A 20,090-nucleotide genomic window follows, 5' to 3' on the forward strand; every position below is an offset into this window, starting at 1 on the left:
AGGACAGGCAGTTAGCATTTGTGTTTTGTTTTTTTTATATTATTTTATTTTATGCAGCCACACTCTGGAGAGATTCAGAATTGGAAATACAGCATATTACTTATTTTGTTGTAGTTACATCTAACAATAGACTTTTAACTCTAGCTACTGTAAGTACGCATCTAATATGTTTTCTGTTGCTCTGGCTGCTGGTTACAGCTGAGACAAACACTCTGTATTAGATTTCAGAAAGACACTTGCACTATATTGAAGCTCTAACTTCCTGATGCAGACAGCAATTGGAGACTGGAACCATTCACTTGAGTAGACAAATACAATTGGGCTCATACTAAGTTGGATGCAAAAAAACCCCTCTAAATAGTTACATGTAAAAATAGCACCTGTATGCTGAGTCACTGGTATCTCAACGACTAATTGTTCAGTGTAGGCACTGCAGGGGATGGGGAACGACGGTACGATTACGATGCCGTAATCGTACTGTCTTCCCTGGGTCGTGTAGTGGATACGCACCTTTGCACACAACCAGGTCATTAAACATTTGCTTTGATAACAAAAAACACATTTACTATTGGGTTTGGTTATATTTTGTAAAATAAACACCTATAATACACCTGGCAGTGTTCTCGTCAGAAATTTTTTCCAGCCGGGTGGCATCAAAAAGTAGCCGGGTGGGGGCCTTTGCAATTATACGCGCGCTGGGAAAAGGGGGTATCTCCTTTACCAATCCAGCCCGACAGGTCTCGGGCTGCTCCCCCACTGGCTCTCAGTCAAAAGTGCCCATTATGCACTGCCCCCTGTATTTGTGCCCTTTATACAGTGCCCCCTGTAGTTTTCCCCTTTATGCTTTGCCCCCTGTAGTTTAGCTTTGCCCTTATGCAGTGCCCCCAGGCTGAAGTAGTGCCCTCAGACTGGCCCCTTCTGCAGTTCCCCCATGTTTAAATAGTGTCCCTTATGCAGTGCCCCCAGGCTGGCCCCTTCTGCAGTTCCCCCAGGTTTAAATAGTGTCCCTTAGGCAGTGCCCCCAGGCTTAAATAGTGCCCCTTAGGCTGTGCCCCCAGGCTTAAATAGTGTCTCTTATGCAGTGCCCCCAGGCTTAAATAGTGTCTCTTATGCAGTGCCCCCAGGCTTAAATAGTCTCTTATGCAGTGCCCCCAGGCTTAAATAGTGTCCCTTATACAGGGCCCCCAGGCTTAAATAGTGTCCCTTATACAGTGTCCCCAGGCTTAAATAGTGTCCCTTATACAGTGCCCCCAGGCTTAAATAGTGTCCCTTATGCAGTGCCCCCGGCTGGCCCATTATGCAGTACCCCCAGGTTTAAATAGTGTCCCTTATGCAGTGCCCCCCAGGCTGGTCCCTAATGCAGTGCCCCCAGGCTTAAATAGTACCCCTTAGGCAGTGCCTCCAGACTAGTCCTGGCCCCAGCCCAGAACTTGCCTTTACTTGCTCGCCGCTCTTGCTCCCATTCCCGTTGCCTCGCTCTGACTGGATCAAACTAGACGTCACCCAAGCAGTGCATCACTGGGAACGCTTGCCTCTGAAGCGATCGGATGCTTCTTTAGCCTCCGGTCACTTCAGAGCCCAGCGTTCCACAGCAGGGGTCGGCGGAGGAAAGTGCCGGGCGGTAGGCTGTTTCTGCCGGGCGATGAGCCTGCAGAAAACAGCCTCGGGAGAACACTGCCTGGTATAATCTTTCTCATGTACAAATGGAAGTAGCACTAAATTAATACTTAAATATGGCAATAAAATTTTTTAATATAGACACTAATTACTTCATAGATCAATATGTAATCAGCAACCCTAGCTAAGGCTAGCAATGGTCATTGTCATCCGCATGTATTTGCACCAGCCCATAGACCCCAACATGCGATATGGCTATTGACTGGCATATATACATCTCTGTGCGAGTCTGCCTAAGTAAACATATTCTTACTGCACTCAGAATGCGTTTGTTTGTCCTTTTCTCTCCCATTTTGCTCTCCAAGCAACAGGGGGTACAAGTATTAGATCTGCATATGATAGAGGCATATTTTATATAAGGCATAAATTCAACTTGGCATGAGCTCTGATTGTGTATTTACATATTTTAGCCTAATCTTTCGCTAAGGAATTGTATGTAGTAGTGCAAATACAAAGATAGTTTAGCTCTGAAAATGAAACCGATTGCCTTGGACAGCGCAATAAAATAAAAATGAGCATTAAATAATCTCCTTTTCCCTCTACAGTTCATAACCCATTCTTTTGAACGCTTTACTGAAAAAGTGACTGACTAAATAAATAATGAATAATAAAGTAGGATCCAGTTCTCTGAATTCTAAAGAAAGAAATATGTTAAATTTGAATTAACATGTTAGATACAACCTCCTTGGAGGGTATGTAGTTGGGAAGCCTGCGGACCTAATCTCCATATGCGGCTTCCCGACTGCTTTATCCCGGCGAGGGTTAAATGGCAGGCGTCTAAATCTAGACGCCTGTCATTTTACCGACGCCGGGAAACCGGCGCCCGGCATCCCGATCGAAGGGATGCTGGGCGCCGCTGCGGACAGCCGCGGGGGTTAGGTTTAGGGCTCCCCGGGGGGACTTGGGGTTAGGCCCCCCCCTAGAGGTTAGGGTTAGGCTAGGGGAGGGAGGGTTAGGCACCCGCCCGGTGGGACTTAGGGTTAGGTGGCGGGATGGGGGGGGCTAGGTTTAGGCAGAGGGAGGATTAGGGTTAGGCACTGGGGGGGAAGGTTAGGGTTAGGCACCCTGAAGGAGGGTTAGAAATAGGCTAGCTAATACTTACCTTTGACGATCGGGATTTCCTCCTCTGTCGGCCTCCTGGTGTCGGGATTCTAACCGCCGGGCAGTGGTCTGACGGTAAATCATACCGCTTTACACTTGGCGTGACATTACATATTGATTTCCCTTAATACAGTGTACATGCTTGAAATGAACATTTTATTAGTGAGAAATGTAGAACTTTTCAGCAGATATGTTCATGTTGTCCCACAATTCAGTGGATGATGATTTTTTTTTTTTTTTTTAAAGTAAAATAATCATGGTTAAATACTACACCAGTGGTTCCCAAACTTTTTTGAATCACTGCGCCCTAGAGTATCAGCATTGTTTTCACCCCTAGGCCAATAGTTTGTTATTGAGAAATTCAGAAACAAATGTAGTGAAGTAGTAAAGTGAAGTAAATTGTGCTGACCTGTCATCCTTAGGGTCAGTTATGTGATGGGGACAGGTTTGCACTTCTGTATGTCCTCATATTTACATTACATTGATCATAAAAAATTTGATTTGGTGCTGGACCACCAACCTGAGGTACCCCTGCAAGTGTCTCGAGGCACCCCAGGATGCGGCACACAGTTTGGGAACCACTGTACTACACCATTGTTTTAATCATTGATATCCAGCCATTGCAATTAGAGGATCTTATTTCAATATTTTATGACCCTTAGATTAATGTACTTTTTTAGTGTGAGACATCTATAATATAACCATCCTAAATGTCAGTCTAGCAGTTGTTCATTAGAGCTGAGTTGAGCACACCCTTCCCCCTCAGAGCTTGGTGGCTGCTAGGGACAGCATGCAGTGCAGCCCCAGCCTTCACCCCCCTCACAGGAACTCAATGTGAACAGTGAGAGCTGAATGGAAGGGATTGCACCTATTCCCCTTGTTTCTCTAACTGTATACAAGCACACCACAGCCAGGACACCCTCTCAGAGCTCCACAGTTACACCAAATTGTCTACTGACCTTAGATGTGGGAGAGAGAATATAGGGGGGGCACTAGGGGGGAGTGAGCATAAAGGGGGATGTGGGGAGAGAATACAGGGGGGACTGTAGTGGTGAAAGAGAATATAGGGGGACATCAACCTTATGCTAATTTATGTACCTATGATGAAAAAGAGGTTCATCAGTAAACCTCTAACTAAACTGCTTCACCAATATAGATGAAATAAAGCCATGTTTGGAAGCGATTAATGAGAGCGTTTGTCGTAGAGTTTTCTAAAATGAAGACACCGTTGCAAAATAAATACATTTTTTATTTTGTGAGTTTACAACTGGTTTTATTAAATACGCTTTTTAGACATAAATACTATGGTGTATTTAATAGCGGATATAAGCAGCAGCAGTGACCTAGAAAACAAACTAGCCTATTCTACAAATAAGGAGAAACTTTATTGCCATGTAGTGTTTTCAGAACCACCATTGATAAAGTAGAGACTGATGAATAATATAAGAACCTCACATGGCTGATTTCTGTACCAAGTGAGCAGAAATTATGCTAGACTAAGGGCTCAACAGCATTTTTTATTAAATGTACAATAAATATCATTTTAGCTTTATTTGCTCAATCATTATCAAAATTTTCATATGGTAAGTGTTTAAACATCTAAATCTATTTAAAAAGTGTTTTTTATGACCATTTATGTAGCAATAAATTATATTTCTGCAGTTACAAAAATCATATCTCCATAATCTGTAAAATGATGACAAAGCCATGAATAGGTGATAATAAATATATAATATTTTTGCTATAAGTTTAATCGCACCCACATGATCTCTGGTTCAATCACTTCTATTTATACAAAAGTAGACAAGTGCCTATATGATATATACCTAATTATTGGATATGATGTTGATAATAGGTTACATGCAAAGACCATTAGTAACGTGTAACATTATTCTTTGGAGGGTGAACATAGCATGCACCTCACAACACATTCTCTTGCTTATATAGATACTTTTGGGAAAAATGTGAAAATTTGTGTAACATACTCTGTTACCACGTTATCAGTTTAAATCCGTTCCTGTGAAACAACAATGATTTTATCAAGTGTTGTACATTTCTTAAAAACTGATCAAATTAAAGCAATGCTGACAAAGGGGCCACATAATGGTCTGTATTATCTGTCATAAACTATCAGATCCTTTGGATATACTCCCTAGTACCATTTCATTATAGGTGTGCTTACAAGCTTATTCACAATATTTTTTTAATTTATAGTTTCATAACATTCTAAAAAGTATTAGACCATTACAAAGACCTACATTTAATTTAGATTTATTTTTCTCCATCTGGGTTTATGAATTTTACACTGATTTATTGATTGCCCATTTTTTTTTTCTCTTCACTAGATATGAACATTTTAATTCCTGTCTTAATCAAGTGCTTGGCCTTCTGCATGGCAAGGATCCTGACTCTGCTTTCAAGGTGTGTGTGTGTGTGTGTGTGTATATATGTATATATTTATAAATCATATTCATAAGCTGGGAACTAATTTTAGTGTTTTTTTTAACAGCACTCTTGAAAAAAAAAATTATTATTATTTTTTTTTTTTTTACATAGAAAGGTACACTTAGAAAGTGTGGCTTTGAAACAAGATACATATGTATGTTTGGTTTTGACTGAAGTCTCTACAGGGCTTGATTGATTCTTTATATGATAACGCCAGTTGTGCTGTGGCCAGATGACTACTTACCATATATACCTTTTAAATGTCAATGCTACTTAAATCCCTATGACATCAGAACTTTAACACTTGTTCTACAAGCAGATAGTGTGAATGAAGATGTCACAGGACTGCTAAATTTGGTAGAAAAATATAAATGTAAAAAGCATGCTTTCACTCCATAACTGGTAAGCCAGTTCTAAATGTACCTTAATGTTGTTTTTATGCACAGTGTGCATGCCCTTTTTACTGTATTCAATATTCCTCAACTATCTTAACGGACTTGCATTCCTGTATTTTTCAGGTGTTAGAATTGTTGCTGGCTTTCTGTTTTGTCCCCAGCTTAAGGCACATGCTACGACAAACTATATTGGAGCAATCTGGTATTCCTGGAACAGGGAATGGGCGAGTGGGACCACGCACAAAGTCTCCAGAGCCAGTTGTGGCACTTGTTCATTGGTCAAGCCATGTGCTGGAAGCCCCTCAGAACTGTGCAGTGTTGGCATTAGAGCTCTTCAAGGAAGTGTTTGCTGTATGTTTCTGCTTTTTGTGCTGTTTGTTTATGCATAAATGGTAAACCAGGTTTGCTTGTTTACAAATTAATGAGTGAAGGGTGGTCTGGTTGGAGGTGGTGAAAAAAGCAAAAGATAATAGCAAGGGGTAAATACTTTGGGGAGATTAGATTAATTGACCAAGAAAAAGTTAGCTCTAATGAATGAAATGAAATGTTTTACCCACTGAACTGTGCTAGGCCCTAGCTGGCCAATGAGGCACAGGAGAAGAAGCTCTATAGACTTGGATAAATCAGTAATGCAAAACGTTTTAGTTAGGCAGAATGAACAGCTACTTCTTGGTACTAAAAGTCACTGGTGAAGCATTGCACTAGACTAGAGCACAGGTTCTCAAACTCTGTCCTCAGGACCCCAAACAGTGCATGTTTTCCAGGTCTTACAGAATCACAAGTGAAATAAATTAGCTCCTCCTGTGGATCTTTTATAATGTGTCAGTGAGTAATGCATACATCTGTGCACCTGCTGGGTGACCTGGAAAACGTGACCTGTGTGGGGTCCTGAGGGACAGAGTTTGAGAACCACTGGACTAGAGGATACTTACAGCCAATTCTTAGAAAGCAAAGGAAAGTGAGCAGACACATGTTCCAATTATAGTTTTCAAAACGTCAGAGTATTGTTTCCCATTCAAGTGCTGATAGTCCCATTTGATTTTTGTATGGTTTAGGATGCCATTGACACAGGTACCAGCCAGTCGGCAGAACGCTTCATTGACCTTCTGATGCCAGTTATTCTTGAGCAACTTCTTGTTCCTGATCAGTCTTTGGATGAAATATTGACAAAGAAGAAATGTGAAAGAATAGGAAAAGCAATGGATGTACTGCTCAATATCCTTTAACATGACTCACTTTGAAAGTACACGTACATACAGTATGTATTCTGTTTGTAGTACATTTTGTAATATGTACTTGGTTACACACGTGGTCATATGATCATTTACAGCTACAGCAGATACTTACTGGGAGGAGGCAAATAAGCCAATAAATCAAACTATCATCCTACATAAAGTTGTACAGAGTAACACAAGTTAATTCTAACAATTTATGTACTTTATCTTATTTTAGAATTTTTTTTATTCAAGTGCATATTTTCCACACATACTTTGTTTATAAGCTTCTCCATGTGTGTATATTTAAGACTGTAATGACCTATTTCAACTCTGCCAATGCTACTGTTGGTAGTTTAGTAAACCCTGATTGGTTCTATGCAACTATACAATTTCCTTCTTCTATATAAGAATAATAGTTGCAGTTTATCTGCAACTTCACTGTAATCCTCTCATCTAACTCTGCGGTACCAATACCATTACCAGAACAGGGTTCAGCAAGGTCTCCTTAATGCCTCCTTTATTACAGTATTCTTTGGAAGAAGTTCAATTCAACGTGATGGAATCAATATGCTGTTCAGCATCACAAGGTTTCCCTCACACCTCATAGAGCTGTGCGGGAAAACTTGTGATCTCAGCCCCACCATATAAGGACAATATGTGCTCAGCCGCACATTACATTCAATTAAATTCAGCCCTTTGAGTGAGAGATACTGTACATTGATTTAAAAAAAGCAGCACACAAATATACAAACTTTAAATAATAAGAAAATACTCTCATATTCCCCCTCTATCATTCTGAAGTTAGAGCACATGTTATATATGGTTATAGTTTGCATAAATATAATTTCCAGAATTAGGGTACAATTATAGCTGAAAACTTATTTGTTATGTTATGCAAAATAACATTTTATAGATGCTACTCTTTTGTTTTTATATAACTGTAGATACTCCAGGAGATTGTAGGCAGAAATATAGCATTCCAGCATATTGTAACAAATATTAGATTATTAGCTCCTGAAACTAAATATATTAATGTTTATTGCTATTTCACAATATCTTGGAGTGCCAACTGTTCCTTGGATTGTACAGGGTGTGTGTGTGTATATATATTATCTCTCTCTCCTATAGCGTGGCCTGGCAGTCCCACATGTTAAGGAAAAAGAGAAAGCACTCCTTGATAATATGTAACATTGTATTCAAAGCATCATAAATAAATGCATTACAGGGTGTTGACGTTTCAAGGATCTAAGACCTTTTAATCAGGACTGTGAATAAACCAAACCTTAGGATATGATCCATCAAAATAAAAAAAAATTATATATATATATATATATATATATATATATATATATATTCCCCAAACAGTCCTTAATAAGAACCAGGCGGCACTCCAATGCACAGTGTAAAAAAGTTGTATTCAAGAAAATATCAGAGACATACTTATCGACGTTTCAAAGTCTGCAGACTTTTTCTTCAGGATATGTCAGTGAGTGAAGCAAAAGTTTGCTTCACTCACTGTGACATCCTGAAGAAAAAGTCTGCGGACTTTGAAACGTCGATAAGTATGTCTCTGATATTTTATTGAATACAACTTTTTTTACACTGTGCATTGGCGTGCCGCCTGGTTCTTATTAAGGACTGGTTGGGGAGTATACTTTTGAGGAAAGCACCCTATCGTTGCACTTCAGATCCGAATATAATATATATAATGTGTGTATTATATACAAAAAATATTTTTAGTGGGGGGGTTATTTTGTTTAAAGTGGTTGCTCATTGACTAATGCTGTGCAGTTTGTATTGTGGAAGACAAAAGTGTTAGGGAATAAAAAACCGATATCAATAAAATGTATCCTTGTTTATTAAAACCATACATAAAATGGTTGAAAACCGTCCTCTAATAGGAATATTGGTCTTTCTGGTAAACCTAACCATATACATAAATCATTCCAATTGTAGCAATAAAGCCCATAAATATAATAGTGTAGCTTCAGTTGTACATTATGTAACAATCATTGGTGATTAAATTGCAGCTATAAGCAGCTATAGTCTTCTGACAATATTAATCACAATTCTTCGCATCACTTTGTATAAGAAACCAGAGATTCTCAAAGTCAGAAAGAAAAAAAAATCAGGTACTAGATTACAACAAGAATTGCATACAAAGTATCCTGTTTAGGGGTCCAAGTCAGAGAATGAATATATACGGTACCGTATGTCACTAAATTGTCTGCTGTGTTTTAATGTCCCAGCTGCTGTACCACAATTGGGTAAACTCCATGCCTCCACAAGTGGAGGATCCGTGATGTAAATAAGCCGGTATCCGATGGATTTAACGTAACCTCACTTGCTGGGTTGCCGCAGCTCCAGCAGATGTAAGCAGTCCTACTTGGTAAAATTCCGTGGAGCCGCGTGTCTGACATGCAATAGATCCGAATAGAGCAATGTTTTAAAGAACAGATATATTGCTTAGGGTTGTCACTGTGAGCTCCAATTAGCAGTGTAATTGATGCTGGTTTCCGGATACTTGTTCTGCGGGTACAGAGGGCTCCTATAGCTGCTGAATTGGTATAATAGGGGTTCACTAGCGATGTGGACTAGCTTAGAAAATATCTGTGGACTTTTTTAAGCTGTATACCCCCTCTCCTCATAGGTCCATTTTATATTGGCTGATCCAAATAACTGTGCATATAATTAGCACACCACTAACAGGTGGAAGCAACAATCTGCTTAATTTGTTACTATGAATAGCCCAATAAATGAATCTCTTATGGTGCTCACTGTAACATAATTAATAGATGTATATCTAGTACAACATTTCTATAAAAATTACTATAGAATATTTAATTTATTACATTAAATCGGTCTTAAATTTCCTTTTCACAGACAGGTCACATTCGAATACCTGATGTTACACAGTAGATTGATATTCACGATTTAACATCCAGGCAAAAATTATATAACAAATATATTTGGTATATTAATAAAGATCTCTCATCATACACCTTTTGAGAATATTCTAGGTTAATACCTATGCTAAGGATTTTTTTTTTTAAGTTTGTAATGTAGTTTAATGTATTTTTCAGTTTTGAAATACTATAACATTTTATTTGCTATAATAAGTATTTTTTAAATGATGCCAGTGACATCACTGAGAATGCAGCCTGTGCAGTCACTACAAGCTATGGGCCTGATTCAGCTTTGGGAATAGAGTAAGAGCAAGTAATTGAGCATTTTGGTAAAACCGTGCTGCACTGCATGTGGGGCAGATGTACAATGTGCAGAGAGATATAGATTTGGGGGGGGGGGGGGTGTCCAAACTGAAATCTAAATTGCACTGTGAAAATAAAGCTGGCCAGCATTTGTGGGCTACATGCAAAAGCAGCCAGTATTTACCCTGCATGCAAAAAATATATATTTGCGCTCCTTTCATTTCAATATAGTTTGTCCAGGTACATAGAGCAAGTAACTATCTTACTCAATTCACAAATCTGAATCAGCCCCTATATAATTACAGATGTGTCCTCATACATCTAGCCTCCTTGCGCATTAAACAGCCCTTCTAGTCGCGCCACGCCATCTTTTTGTGTGACTTTTTACCTTCAAATGAGTCTTATTCACACAGCGAAGCAAATAGCTATCACACAGCTTCTGCTGATTACAATGATATGCAGCATGCCTATGTTCTCTGTGCGTCTGCGGATCTATCTGCATGTGAAACGCTATGTTAGTGTTAAAGCAACTGACACTGTAACGTAGCATTTCACATATTGATACACCTGCAGATGCACAGAGAGCATAGGCATGCTGCATATCATTTTAATCAGCAGAAGCTGCTTGTGCGTTTTGTATCACTGTGTAAATAAGATGCAATTGAAGGTAAAAAGACGCTCTGCGCTACCGAGGCACACGTAGCTCCCACGTTGTGTGGTGCGACTTTTAGCGCATGGAGGATAGATGTATGTGGACACATCTGTAGTTCCTAGAGAATGGATAAGGCTGTGTTCTTACGAATCCACTGTGTGTAAGCTAAAAGTACTTTTTAAAAATGTTTTAAATAGTGATATTTTACTGAATTTTTTATTTTATTTTTTTAAATATGCAAACCTATTTCTCCCTTTAGAACTTCTAATACTTACAGGTTGGATAAACTCAATAAACCTGACTTGCATAGAAAACGTTTATAGATTTTTGTCAAGTTTTTATAATTAAAATAGTCCATAATCTTTAACAGAAGACCATTTCAAGGGGTATATTTACTAAAGAGCGGGTTTTTAAAAGTGGAGTTGTTGCCCATAGCAACCAATCAGATTCTAATTATCTAGCACACTCTAGAAGATCATAGCTAGAATCTGGTTGCTATGGGAAACAACTCCACTTCTAGAAACCCGCACTTCAGTAAATATACCCCTAAGTGTTTCCAATTTTAGTGTCTTATCCCGCACAGGATTAGACTCAGATTAGTAGTATAACCAGCATTTTACATACATCAGGTGAGAAATAACCATAGTTCTAGTACTAAAGCTGGATGTGTTCCCAGGAATCCTTCCTCTGATCTCCATCTTCACAGGTATTTTTCTTCCAGTGTACGGGCTTTTCTACCGGTGGCGCATTCGGCCCCTGCAATGCTAATTGCAACAGCGACCGTCTAACACCACATATGGGTTTTACACCCCCACACCTACTTTGACTCTATTCGGCAGGGTCTCAGGCCCCTCCCTCATTTGTGGTCCGCTCTTGGATGACCACCGAAAACAGAAGGGACCAGAACGCTCAGAGCCGTACTTTTCTTATCTTTATACCCTTTCAACACTACATTGCACATTATCAACTGCGTTATTGATACTTATTGGCGCATCTGTGTCTATAGATGCAGGCTCTCTCGGTGTGATATTTAAATAATGTGTCTTGCCTAATTTATGACTGTTTTATGTACCCACAAATGGATTTATGATATGATGTATATTTTGCGGGTTGATGCCCTACACTCCTGCACCTGACAAATTATGCATATACAGTATGTTTTCAAGCCAAATAATCTATGCTCTGAAAAAAGTATGTCCCCAATGATGACTGGGTATCACAAATGGTTAATAGCTGCGCTGTTTATGATTATCGGCACATTTGTATTTATGGTTACACCGTGTGGTGACATTCTAACCAGGTGTTATACTCATGACATTTGAGTTATGACCGCTCATCTATCTACTAATGGTTTTAATCAAGTCCACATTTAGCGAGTGTGGGTGTTTACACACCCACATTATACTGACCATGCATATGTGATTTCTGGTTAATTAATCATGTTCTGAGAAAGATATACACTCCGCAACAAATATATTATATATATATATATATATATATATATATAATAACATTGTGCAAATAAATTGCCCTGTGTATGCATATCACCGCTTTTGTATTTATGATCACAAGATATGAGCTGCATGATGGATGTATACAATTTGTCTTGTTCACGCTGATTCATTTATGACTATTTTAAAATCTGTGAATGGATTTATAATAAGGAACATTGTATATACTTTATATGTTGGTTCTGACCAGTATCATTTTGCAGAATAGATAAAGGAGACTTCACAGATATTGTTCATTATAGGTGATAAAGAGGGATTTATATCTAACCACTGTACGCCGATCCTGCCACACGACTTATCGGAGATTGATGATTATCTTATCAGCACAAGAGACCATTATTGTTAAATTATTCAATTAAATATCTTCGTTTAAATTGTTTCTCTGTTAATATATGTACAGTACATATGTATGTCCTATATAGTTATAGTGGATGACCCTGTCATATTCGTCTATTAGATTCTGAGTACCCCATTTCTTTTAAGGGAAGAAAAATTAAAAGTTATGTTTTATTGAACGAACATTAACCTAAACATTAAGAGTGCCCCACGTAGGAATCCTTGGCTGTAAATTAGCCTTGGCTAATTATAAAAAAAATGTATTGAATACCCCTAAGTGTGTAAGATTTCAGGTGTTCCTATTATAATAAAAGGATTATTTGTCTGCCTTACTAAGTGCTGCTCTGTGTGTTAGTATTTAATCTGTTACTGGCATTGTCCTTAACCTGTGCTTACCGCTTTGTGGTGATGACTCATTAAAGTTACGCATTGCTAGGAAGCTTGCTGCCAACAGATGTGTTGCTCTTGTGGATTATCAGTTCACATTCAGTGGAGTAGAGTCTGGCTTTGGCACCAAAATGGTGGATTCAGAACTGTTGTAAGTTATCCTCAAATGAGTTACAGAATCCATGAAACAATAGTTATAAGACCTCTTCCCTCTTGTTCCTTCCCCTGCACTATCCTTCCCACCAGTGCACCTTGTCGTCTTGTCCTCTTCAGCTATTCTGACACTGTCTCCTCACTCATACTATGCATGCAGGATCATCGAGCTGTTGTACCTTTCCCTGTGACTCACCACTGCATGCTGACTGTGATTTACTCTATCCTTTATCCTGTAGTCCTCACTCCTTGTCTTGTATTTATACAGAGATGTACACCTAGCCTCAATTCACCATTCGGTGCGAGACGTCTGGCGTGAGTGAGCTGCCAGGTTCTGTGTGATTCTGCTAGCGCCGAGCAATGCGTTTTGGTAGCAATGTGGACCTTGGTGTAGATAAAAGCCGTGGGTGCTGCATCGTAGCACTTCGTATACAGATTCAGCCACACACAGATATACAAGTGGTGCATATCAAATTAATCAGTGCAGTTTCCTAATGTCTCTTAGTTGAACAGCATTGCGATTAAGACCCCATTTACAGGTGAAAAAGATGCACGGCTCAAGCAGTCACATAGGACCTGGTGTGCCAAGAGGGGCTGTTTGGCACATCTGTACTTCATACTGTTCACTGTTGTGTAATGTGTTTGTAACGTATATATTATATTAGGTTGTTTTTGTCAAATCTTGTATGATGACACTATACTTTGTGGCGCCTAACTAATAAGAGATGGTGAGGAGTCTTTCGGCAATTGTCTAATCAAAGGGGGAAGAGCTATAGCTGCATAAGTTCTAAGCAGTGTGTGTAACATATTAGCATAAACTCAGACTTTTAATTAAGCTCAAATCCTAACCCCCTGATTTGGTTGTAGAGACAAATGTTTTTAAACTTCTAAGTAGACTATTTGATTTATAAGGCACCTTAGGTTCCAGAAATCATGGTTTGTTTTTTTGTTTTGTTTTTTAGTCTAGATACAATTGCAACAATTGAGATTATTATATTAGAACTGATGCAGTGAATGACAAATTAATTCAGATTATTATTTTTGCTCAAAGCAATGTTTCTGCAGATGTCATTTTGAAGACTTTGGATCTCATGAGCAGACTAAAGCAGTTGGTAACACATATGGAAGCTGCTTTCTATAAGATTTTGCAGGTATAGTTTGGAAACCTCAATCTTTATTTTTTTATTTTTTTGGATATGCATACATTTGGGTTTTCCAAAGCAGTGTACATTGACAAAAGATAGATCTGAATAATTAAGATTATTTGTGTCAAAATCATCCACTTGTTGATAATGTTTACTGCTCTTATATATTTACATTTGCATGTTCTATATTGACATATTACCCACACTGGGCCTGTCTCTGCTGTTTTGTTTCAAAGATCCCAGTGACTGTAAATTTGTGGACGACAGCTGACTATACAGCTCAAGAGAATGAATGGCAGAATTCACATAATATCCAGGGACCCATCATTTAAAAAATTTGGGGTTCCACTTTATTGTTACTGGGTACCATCATAATTTATAGTTTTAACCTACTACATGACTCTTAAATGCCCCCCAGACTTCCCCACATGCCATCAGACTTTTATGCATGCGACTTAGACCATCTCTCACACCTTCAGGCCTTGCAGTACTGCCCTTTATTTGCCCCTCAGAAGTCCCCTGATGCCATCAGACTTTCCCATATGTTTTTTTGTTATTTTGTGTGCTATGTAGAACAACCCACTCATCATATTTCCTGTGCCTGTGGTCTATTCTCAGAAGGAAGTGCTGGGTTGTCAGTGTGATTGGGTTTGAATGTGCATTTAGCGTAAACAAGGAGAAGTATTTGTCATAAGACTCAATGTTCCTTATGACTGTTCTATATTTTTTTCTGGCTTGTGTGAGCTTTGCCCCAGGCAAATGCGTCATGGTCCGATTTGTAGGGATGTGTGAACCCTTAACATTCTTGGACATGTTTTTTCAACTAAAAATCTAAATCAATGCTAATCAGCAAAAAATGTTAAGATCACCAGCACACATGAACCTCTTTCTATTTGTAGGACCAACGGTTGATCACACCACTGTCTTTTGCAATAACTTCTGATAATAGAGAGAGAGTTCAATCTGGTCTTCGAATACTATTTGAAGCTGCACCATTACCAGACTTCCCTGCACTCGTGTGAGTAACATTTGCTGAACTATCTTTATATCTAGGACAGGAATTGTTTAAATATTTGCACCATAAATATGCTAATAAAATGTGTATTTCTTGGGTGAAGAATGTTAAGTTTGGACGTTTCTGTGTTATGTACATACAGGAAAAACTGTCTCATTTAAAAAAAAAAAAAAAAAAAAATAAGTCTTATGGAGCATACACACGGTCAAATTTGTCAGATGAACGATTAAACGATTTTACCAAAGTGTTGAACGATTGAACGATTTTTGACTGCATTAAAATGAATGGAATCGTCCAAGTCTGACTGCAAACACATCAGATGTCAGATATCATTATCTGACAAACGGGAACGCGCATTGTTGATCGTCCATCGTTCAGGCATGTCAGATATGTCAGATTTTCCTTCAGATATGAACGACTGAACGATTTTTAAATCGTTATCGTTCATATCTGAAGGAAAAATCTGACCGTGTGTATGCACCATTACTCTGTCTAGAATCTTTTCTTTTTCTGAAATGTTTCACATTCTCCCTGTAATTACAGTTGGAATATCGTCCAGTAAAGATGCCAGCGGATTCCTACTTTTGAGTAGTTGGGTTTAGAGTTAAATTTACTTCTGACTGGAATTAATATAAAAGTTTTAAATATTGACACAAAAACTGCTAAAATGTCTGTTCATTCTCTGTAAAGCTTTATTTCTAAAACTGCAGATATGAAACTTGTTGCAATGAATAATATGAGTTGTGTGAAGGTATTTGTTTTCATTAAACGGCCCTCAAAAGCCTTAACCAGCCCATGTGCCTGACGTATGGGGGTCAAATGCTAGAATTTATATAGCTACAAGCTGATCATCACAGGGCTTATGCCTCTATAGCCCTTAGAGGCTTGCAGCCCAGCATTGAATAGCACTGGGACTCTTCCAAACGTACTTGGGCACACAATTATAGCAAATAAATGTCTTTAAAACCATTGCTCAACACTTTATTACAAATTAAATCCTCATTCTTGATTCATTATAGTCAAAATGTGAAATAAGTGCTTTCCATTATTTTGAAAAAAATCCTTAAAAAGATGCTCCTTGTTGCTCAATGCCGCTAAATTGTAAACAAGCTAACTTCCCTTTTGCAGCTAGCAAATCTCAAGCGTTTTCCCTGTGGACCACAACAAATCAAAAATGAAAATTGTATATGCTTCATAGAGTGATGAACAAGAAATTTGGGGAGCCTTATTCATTTAAAATTTATTTAAAAAGTTTGTTGAATGCTTGTGTTCATTAGAGTGCCCTCACTCTTGCACTTCATGCTTGCTACATTTTATACTGTTTAGTTTTTTCTGAACCAAAATATGCTGTATATTTTAGGCTTGGCGAGAGTATTGCAGCTAATAATGCATACATACAGCAAGAAACAGATCATCCATCAAAAAGATTTGGAATGCAAGTTATTACAAACAGCTGTAATTCGCCACAGACCTCCAAAATGCAAAATGTAGATGCATCTTCCTCAAATATCCAAGATCTCATAAATAAGCTACAATCAGGGCTGGAGGTAAAGTAAAAGACACATTCAATCTGGTATTTATGAACAAGATTTTATGCCCCCAAACATATGTGACGAATCTTCGCAATTCCTCGTTCTGCTGACCTCAGTGCCTGGGGATCTCAGGGATTTTTAACATGTTGAATTTTCCTGATCTGCCGATGGATCACCAATCATGGATGTCCACGGAACAGCAGTTTTGGACCCCAATCCATGGATCTGGTCGTTGGCAGAATGGGGAATCACAGCTCAGGTGTATGGGTCCCTTTTAGACATGTTTATTCCCGCTTATAAAAAGTGTGTCAATATAGCGAAGCATTTAGTGATGCCACACCATTTATTTTCTTTTATGTAGAACATCAATATTTTCAGTGTAAATATTTGTTGGCTGAATTTGAATACCTTTTCTTTAATTTTTGCTTCAAAGTTTTGTGCAGTTTTAGATGCCTCACAGACAACCGTATTACAAAGACCATTTGCATGCCACAAGATGGGCCCCCTGTCCTGTTCCGTGCCCTCACCCAAATCATTGGCCCTGTCTAAAGGCAATATATGTTTGCGCTTTTATACAAATTAGCTAACTTAATTCTTTTTGTAGTTCAAAGAACAAGTGAATGATGTGAGGATTTCAGATATCATGGATGTGTATGAACAAAAGCTATCTGCGCTAGCTGTGAGTACTGCCCTTTTACTTATTTTCCTCTTGAGAAATATGGCCGTGCAGTGTAATCATTCTACTATACGGTTATGTTTTTCCAGTCCAAAGAAAGTCGCTTGCAGGATCTACTGGAAGCAAAGGCATTGGCCCTTGCTCAAGCAGACAGACTGATTGCACAGTACCGCTGTCAAAGAGCACAAGCTGAGGCAGAGGTGAGAGATACATAGCAGAGATATCTCAAACTTGCATAATGAAGCAGTGCTAATAGTGTTGGTGTAAAATGTCAGTTCTTTACCAGTAGATATCCTACTAAAGCAGTATACTCTAATATTTCCTAAGAGCTAGTTTTTTTAATCGTAATTTTCAAACAAATATTGTAATTCTAATATTTACATGATTAGAAAAATATAAATGGACACTTTGAATAATTATTTACACCTTATTAATAACGTGAAGTGTGTTTGTTAAAATACAGAATCTGTTAAAATGTAAATATTTGCTTTATTCACTTTTTTTTTTTTTTTTTTACAAGCTTTGGAAAAGAACATAGGTGTGAAGGACTTGGAGTGTTAATGGATTTCATGATTTAATATTGCAGGCGCGAAAGCTTGCTACAATGTTAAAGGAGGCAGAAAGAAAGAATGAGGAGATAAGCTTACTTCTGAAGTCTCAGCAGCTGGAGTCAGAACGAGCGAAGAGTGACATTGAGCAGTTATTCCAGCACAGCAAGAAGCTGCAAGCTGTTGCCGATGAGCATGAAACGCTAAAGGTCTCCTACGCTGACCACCTAATGAAGTAAGCATTCACTTGTCGTCTTTTTATTTCTCCTTCCTCTGGGGACACTGAAACACTGGGGTGTTTAGGAGTGGGTACGAGGAGGTTGGCACTTAAACCTAACTTGTTTGAGCATTGGCTCCTCACCCTTCTATACTATACTATTATTCTTCTGGCTGGGGCACGCTGGGAACTGCAGCCTGCTGCCCATCGCGGGAGGCGTCTTGGGGAGGGACTCCCACAGTCACCCCAGACAAATGTGTGGGCACCGGGGCCTTCTCAGAAAACCACGGAAGGTCCAGCTGGACCGTCTAGTAAACGATTCCCTTCCATTACACCAGGGAGGAGGGCAGGGTGAACCTCAGCTAGCTACGACGGCCAATGATAAGGAGCCTGTCACTAATGGTAGGTTCTTCACTCGCGCAATTGGAGGGTGATGGGTTAATCCTGAACTAAACCACCTCCTCAGCGTGCTTTCTAAGGCAGAGTAAAACTGATACATTTCACACACCCCCCTCTCGCATATCTCTCAGTACCAGAGGTGAAAGCAGCCTGCTGCAGCTGTGATGTTTCCTTACAGTGGACACAGGCTTCCGGGGGACAAAAACCTGTTAGTTTGACTTCTGCCCTCTTTCTCTACCTAAGGGGATGATAGTAAATGTATTTTAACATGTAGAACTGATAACAAATCTTAATTGATTTTATGTTGTTATAAGGGGTACATACCCTTTACACTGCAGCTAATTGGGTTGTATTGTTAGTGGTTCATTATTATTCTGGTGTAAAACATACTGTTTTGTTATTTTTTTCTCATATCCTGTGTGTTATAACATTAGTTCGCTATGGCACTGATTCAGATATATACATAAACCTGATGGTTTACGTACATATCTGATGTTTGTAAGTCTGCACATATGCAGAACGAGTCCTGTGTGTTAGCACGCAGTGGCCACGAGCCGCAACATGGCCATTTGTGTTCCTTGAAACTGGGAGCGTGTCGTCCCATTTCCTGGGAGTGCCGAGACCCGGGTCTGTAGGATGCAGATTTCCTGCCCTCTCAAGCGGCCAGGAATAAGGTTTGGCTTACACAGCCTGGACAAAGCATTGGTTGCTATGGTCGTGATGGTGATCCAAAGCAGCATTTATGGGCGCTGCTCTTTGATCACTGAGATACATGCAAGAGGTGTCTATTTCCTACAGACACCACCTGCTGCATTTGCTTTTTAGTTGGACAATATTGCACAATCGCTTCCTTGCGGCTGTGCAATAACGTCCCCATCTGAGTCAGGTACTCTGTCTGTAAAAGGATCTCAGTCCAAGAGAAAGGAGACGCTAAAGTTTTGCCTGTTCAAATTGGCAGGCTAAATTCCCTCAGCCTAGAACAGACCGTAGTGCTGTTTGCGAGTCATGCATTCACCTGGTAATGTTTCTGCAGGCATGTTGACCCCTACATAGGCTAACACCCTGACTTCTGCTATTGCGGAACTACTGAAGCAACTTGCTGCAGCTTCAGAGCCACGTGGTGGTCCTTCTGTAGGCCCACCTCAGATGCTGCATCCAGCACCTGCTCCTTCTCAAGTTCCCTCTGCTTCCCCAACAGAATAAGAACCTCTACGGTCTTGGAGATTAGCCTGTTCTGTGCAAGGTTTAGTCCAGGTCTCCATCCCTGGAAAGGTTATTAGAATCATTGTCTGTGTCTAAGTCTCAGATACTCCAGCTGCCCAGAATCCTTTAATCTTAGGAGGATTCTGCTTCAGATGATTCTTATTTAGATTAAGAATATCAGTGTGTATCTGATTTTGAGCAATCTTCTTTTGTAGAAGACGATGCAGGCAATATTAGGGGGGCCCTTATAGCAGTTAAGCAGGTTCTGAAAA

The 20,090-nt window shown here is 39.2% G+C and overlaps 1 protein-coding gene across 1 annotated transcript in view; it reads left to right on the forward strand.

Annotated features, from left to right (window-relative positions):
* Window positions 1-20,090, forward strand: part of CIP2A (cellular inhibitor of PP2A) — an 86,972-nt gene that overhangs the window by 50,035 nt on the left and 16,847 nt on the right. The window contains exons 8-17 of the mRNA XM_088481106.1: window positions 5,124-5,199; window positions 5,742-5,969; window positions 6,674-6,833; window positions 12,940-13,081; window positions 14,135-14,234; window positions 15,128-15,246; window positions 16,604-16,790; window positions 17,380-17,454; window positions 17,541-17,651; window positions 18,038-18,234. Of these exons, the coding sequence (XP_088337232.1) occupies window positions 5,124-5,199; window positions 5,742-5,969; window positions 6,674-6,833; window positions 12,940-13,081; window positions 14,135-14,234; window positions 15,128-15,246; window positions 16,604-16,790; window positions 17,380-17,454; window positions 17,541-17,651; window positions 18,038-18,234 (1,395 nt within the window). The remainder of the gene's footprint in view (window positions 1-5,123; window positions 5,200-5,741; window positions 5,970-6,673; window positions 6,834-12,939; window positions 13,082-14,134; window positions 14,235-15,127; window positions 15,247-16,603; window positions 16,791-17,379; window positions 17,455-17,540; window positions 17,652-18,037; window positions 18,235-20,090) is intronic.

The sequence above is a fragment of the Taudactylus pleione genome, unplaced genomic scaffold (assembly GCF_031769625.1).
Source record: "Taudactylus pleione unplaced genomic scaffold, aTauple2 ptg000265l, whole genome shotgun sequence".
Lineage (NCBI taxonomy): Eukaryota > Metazoa > Chordata > Amphibia > Anura > Myobatrachidae > Taudactylus > Taudactylus pleione.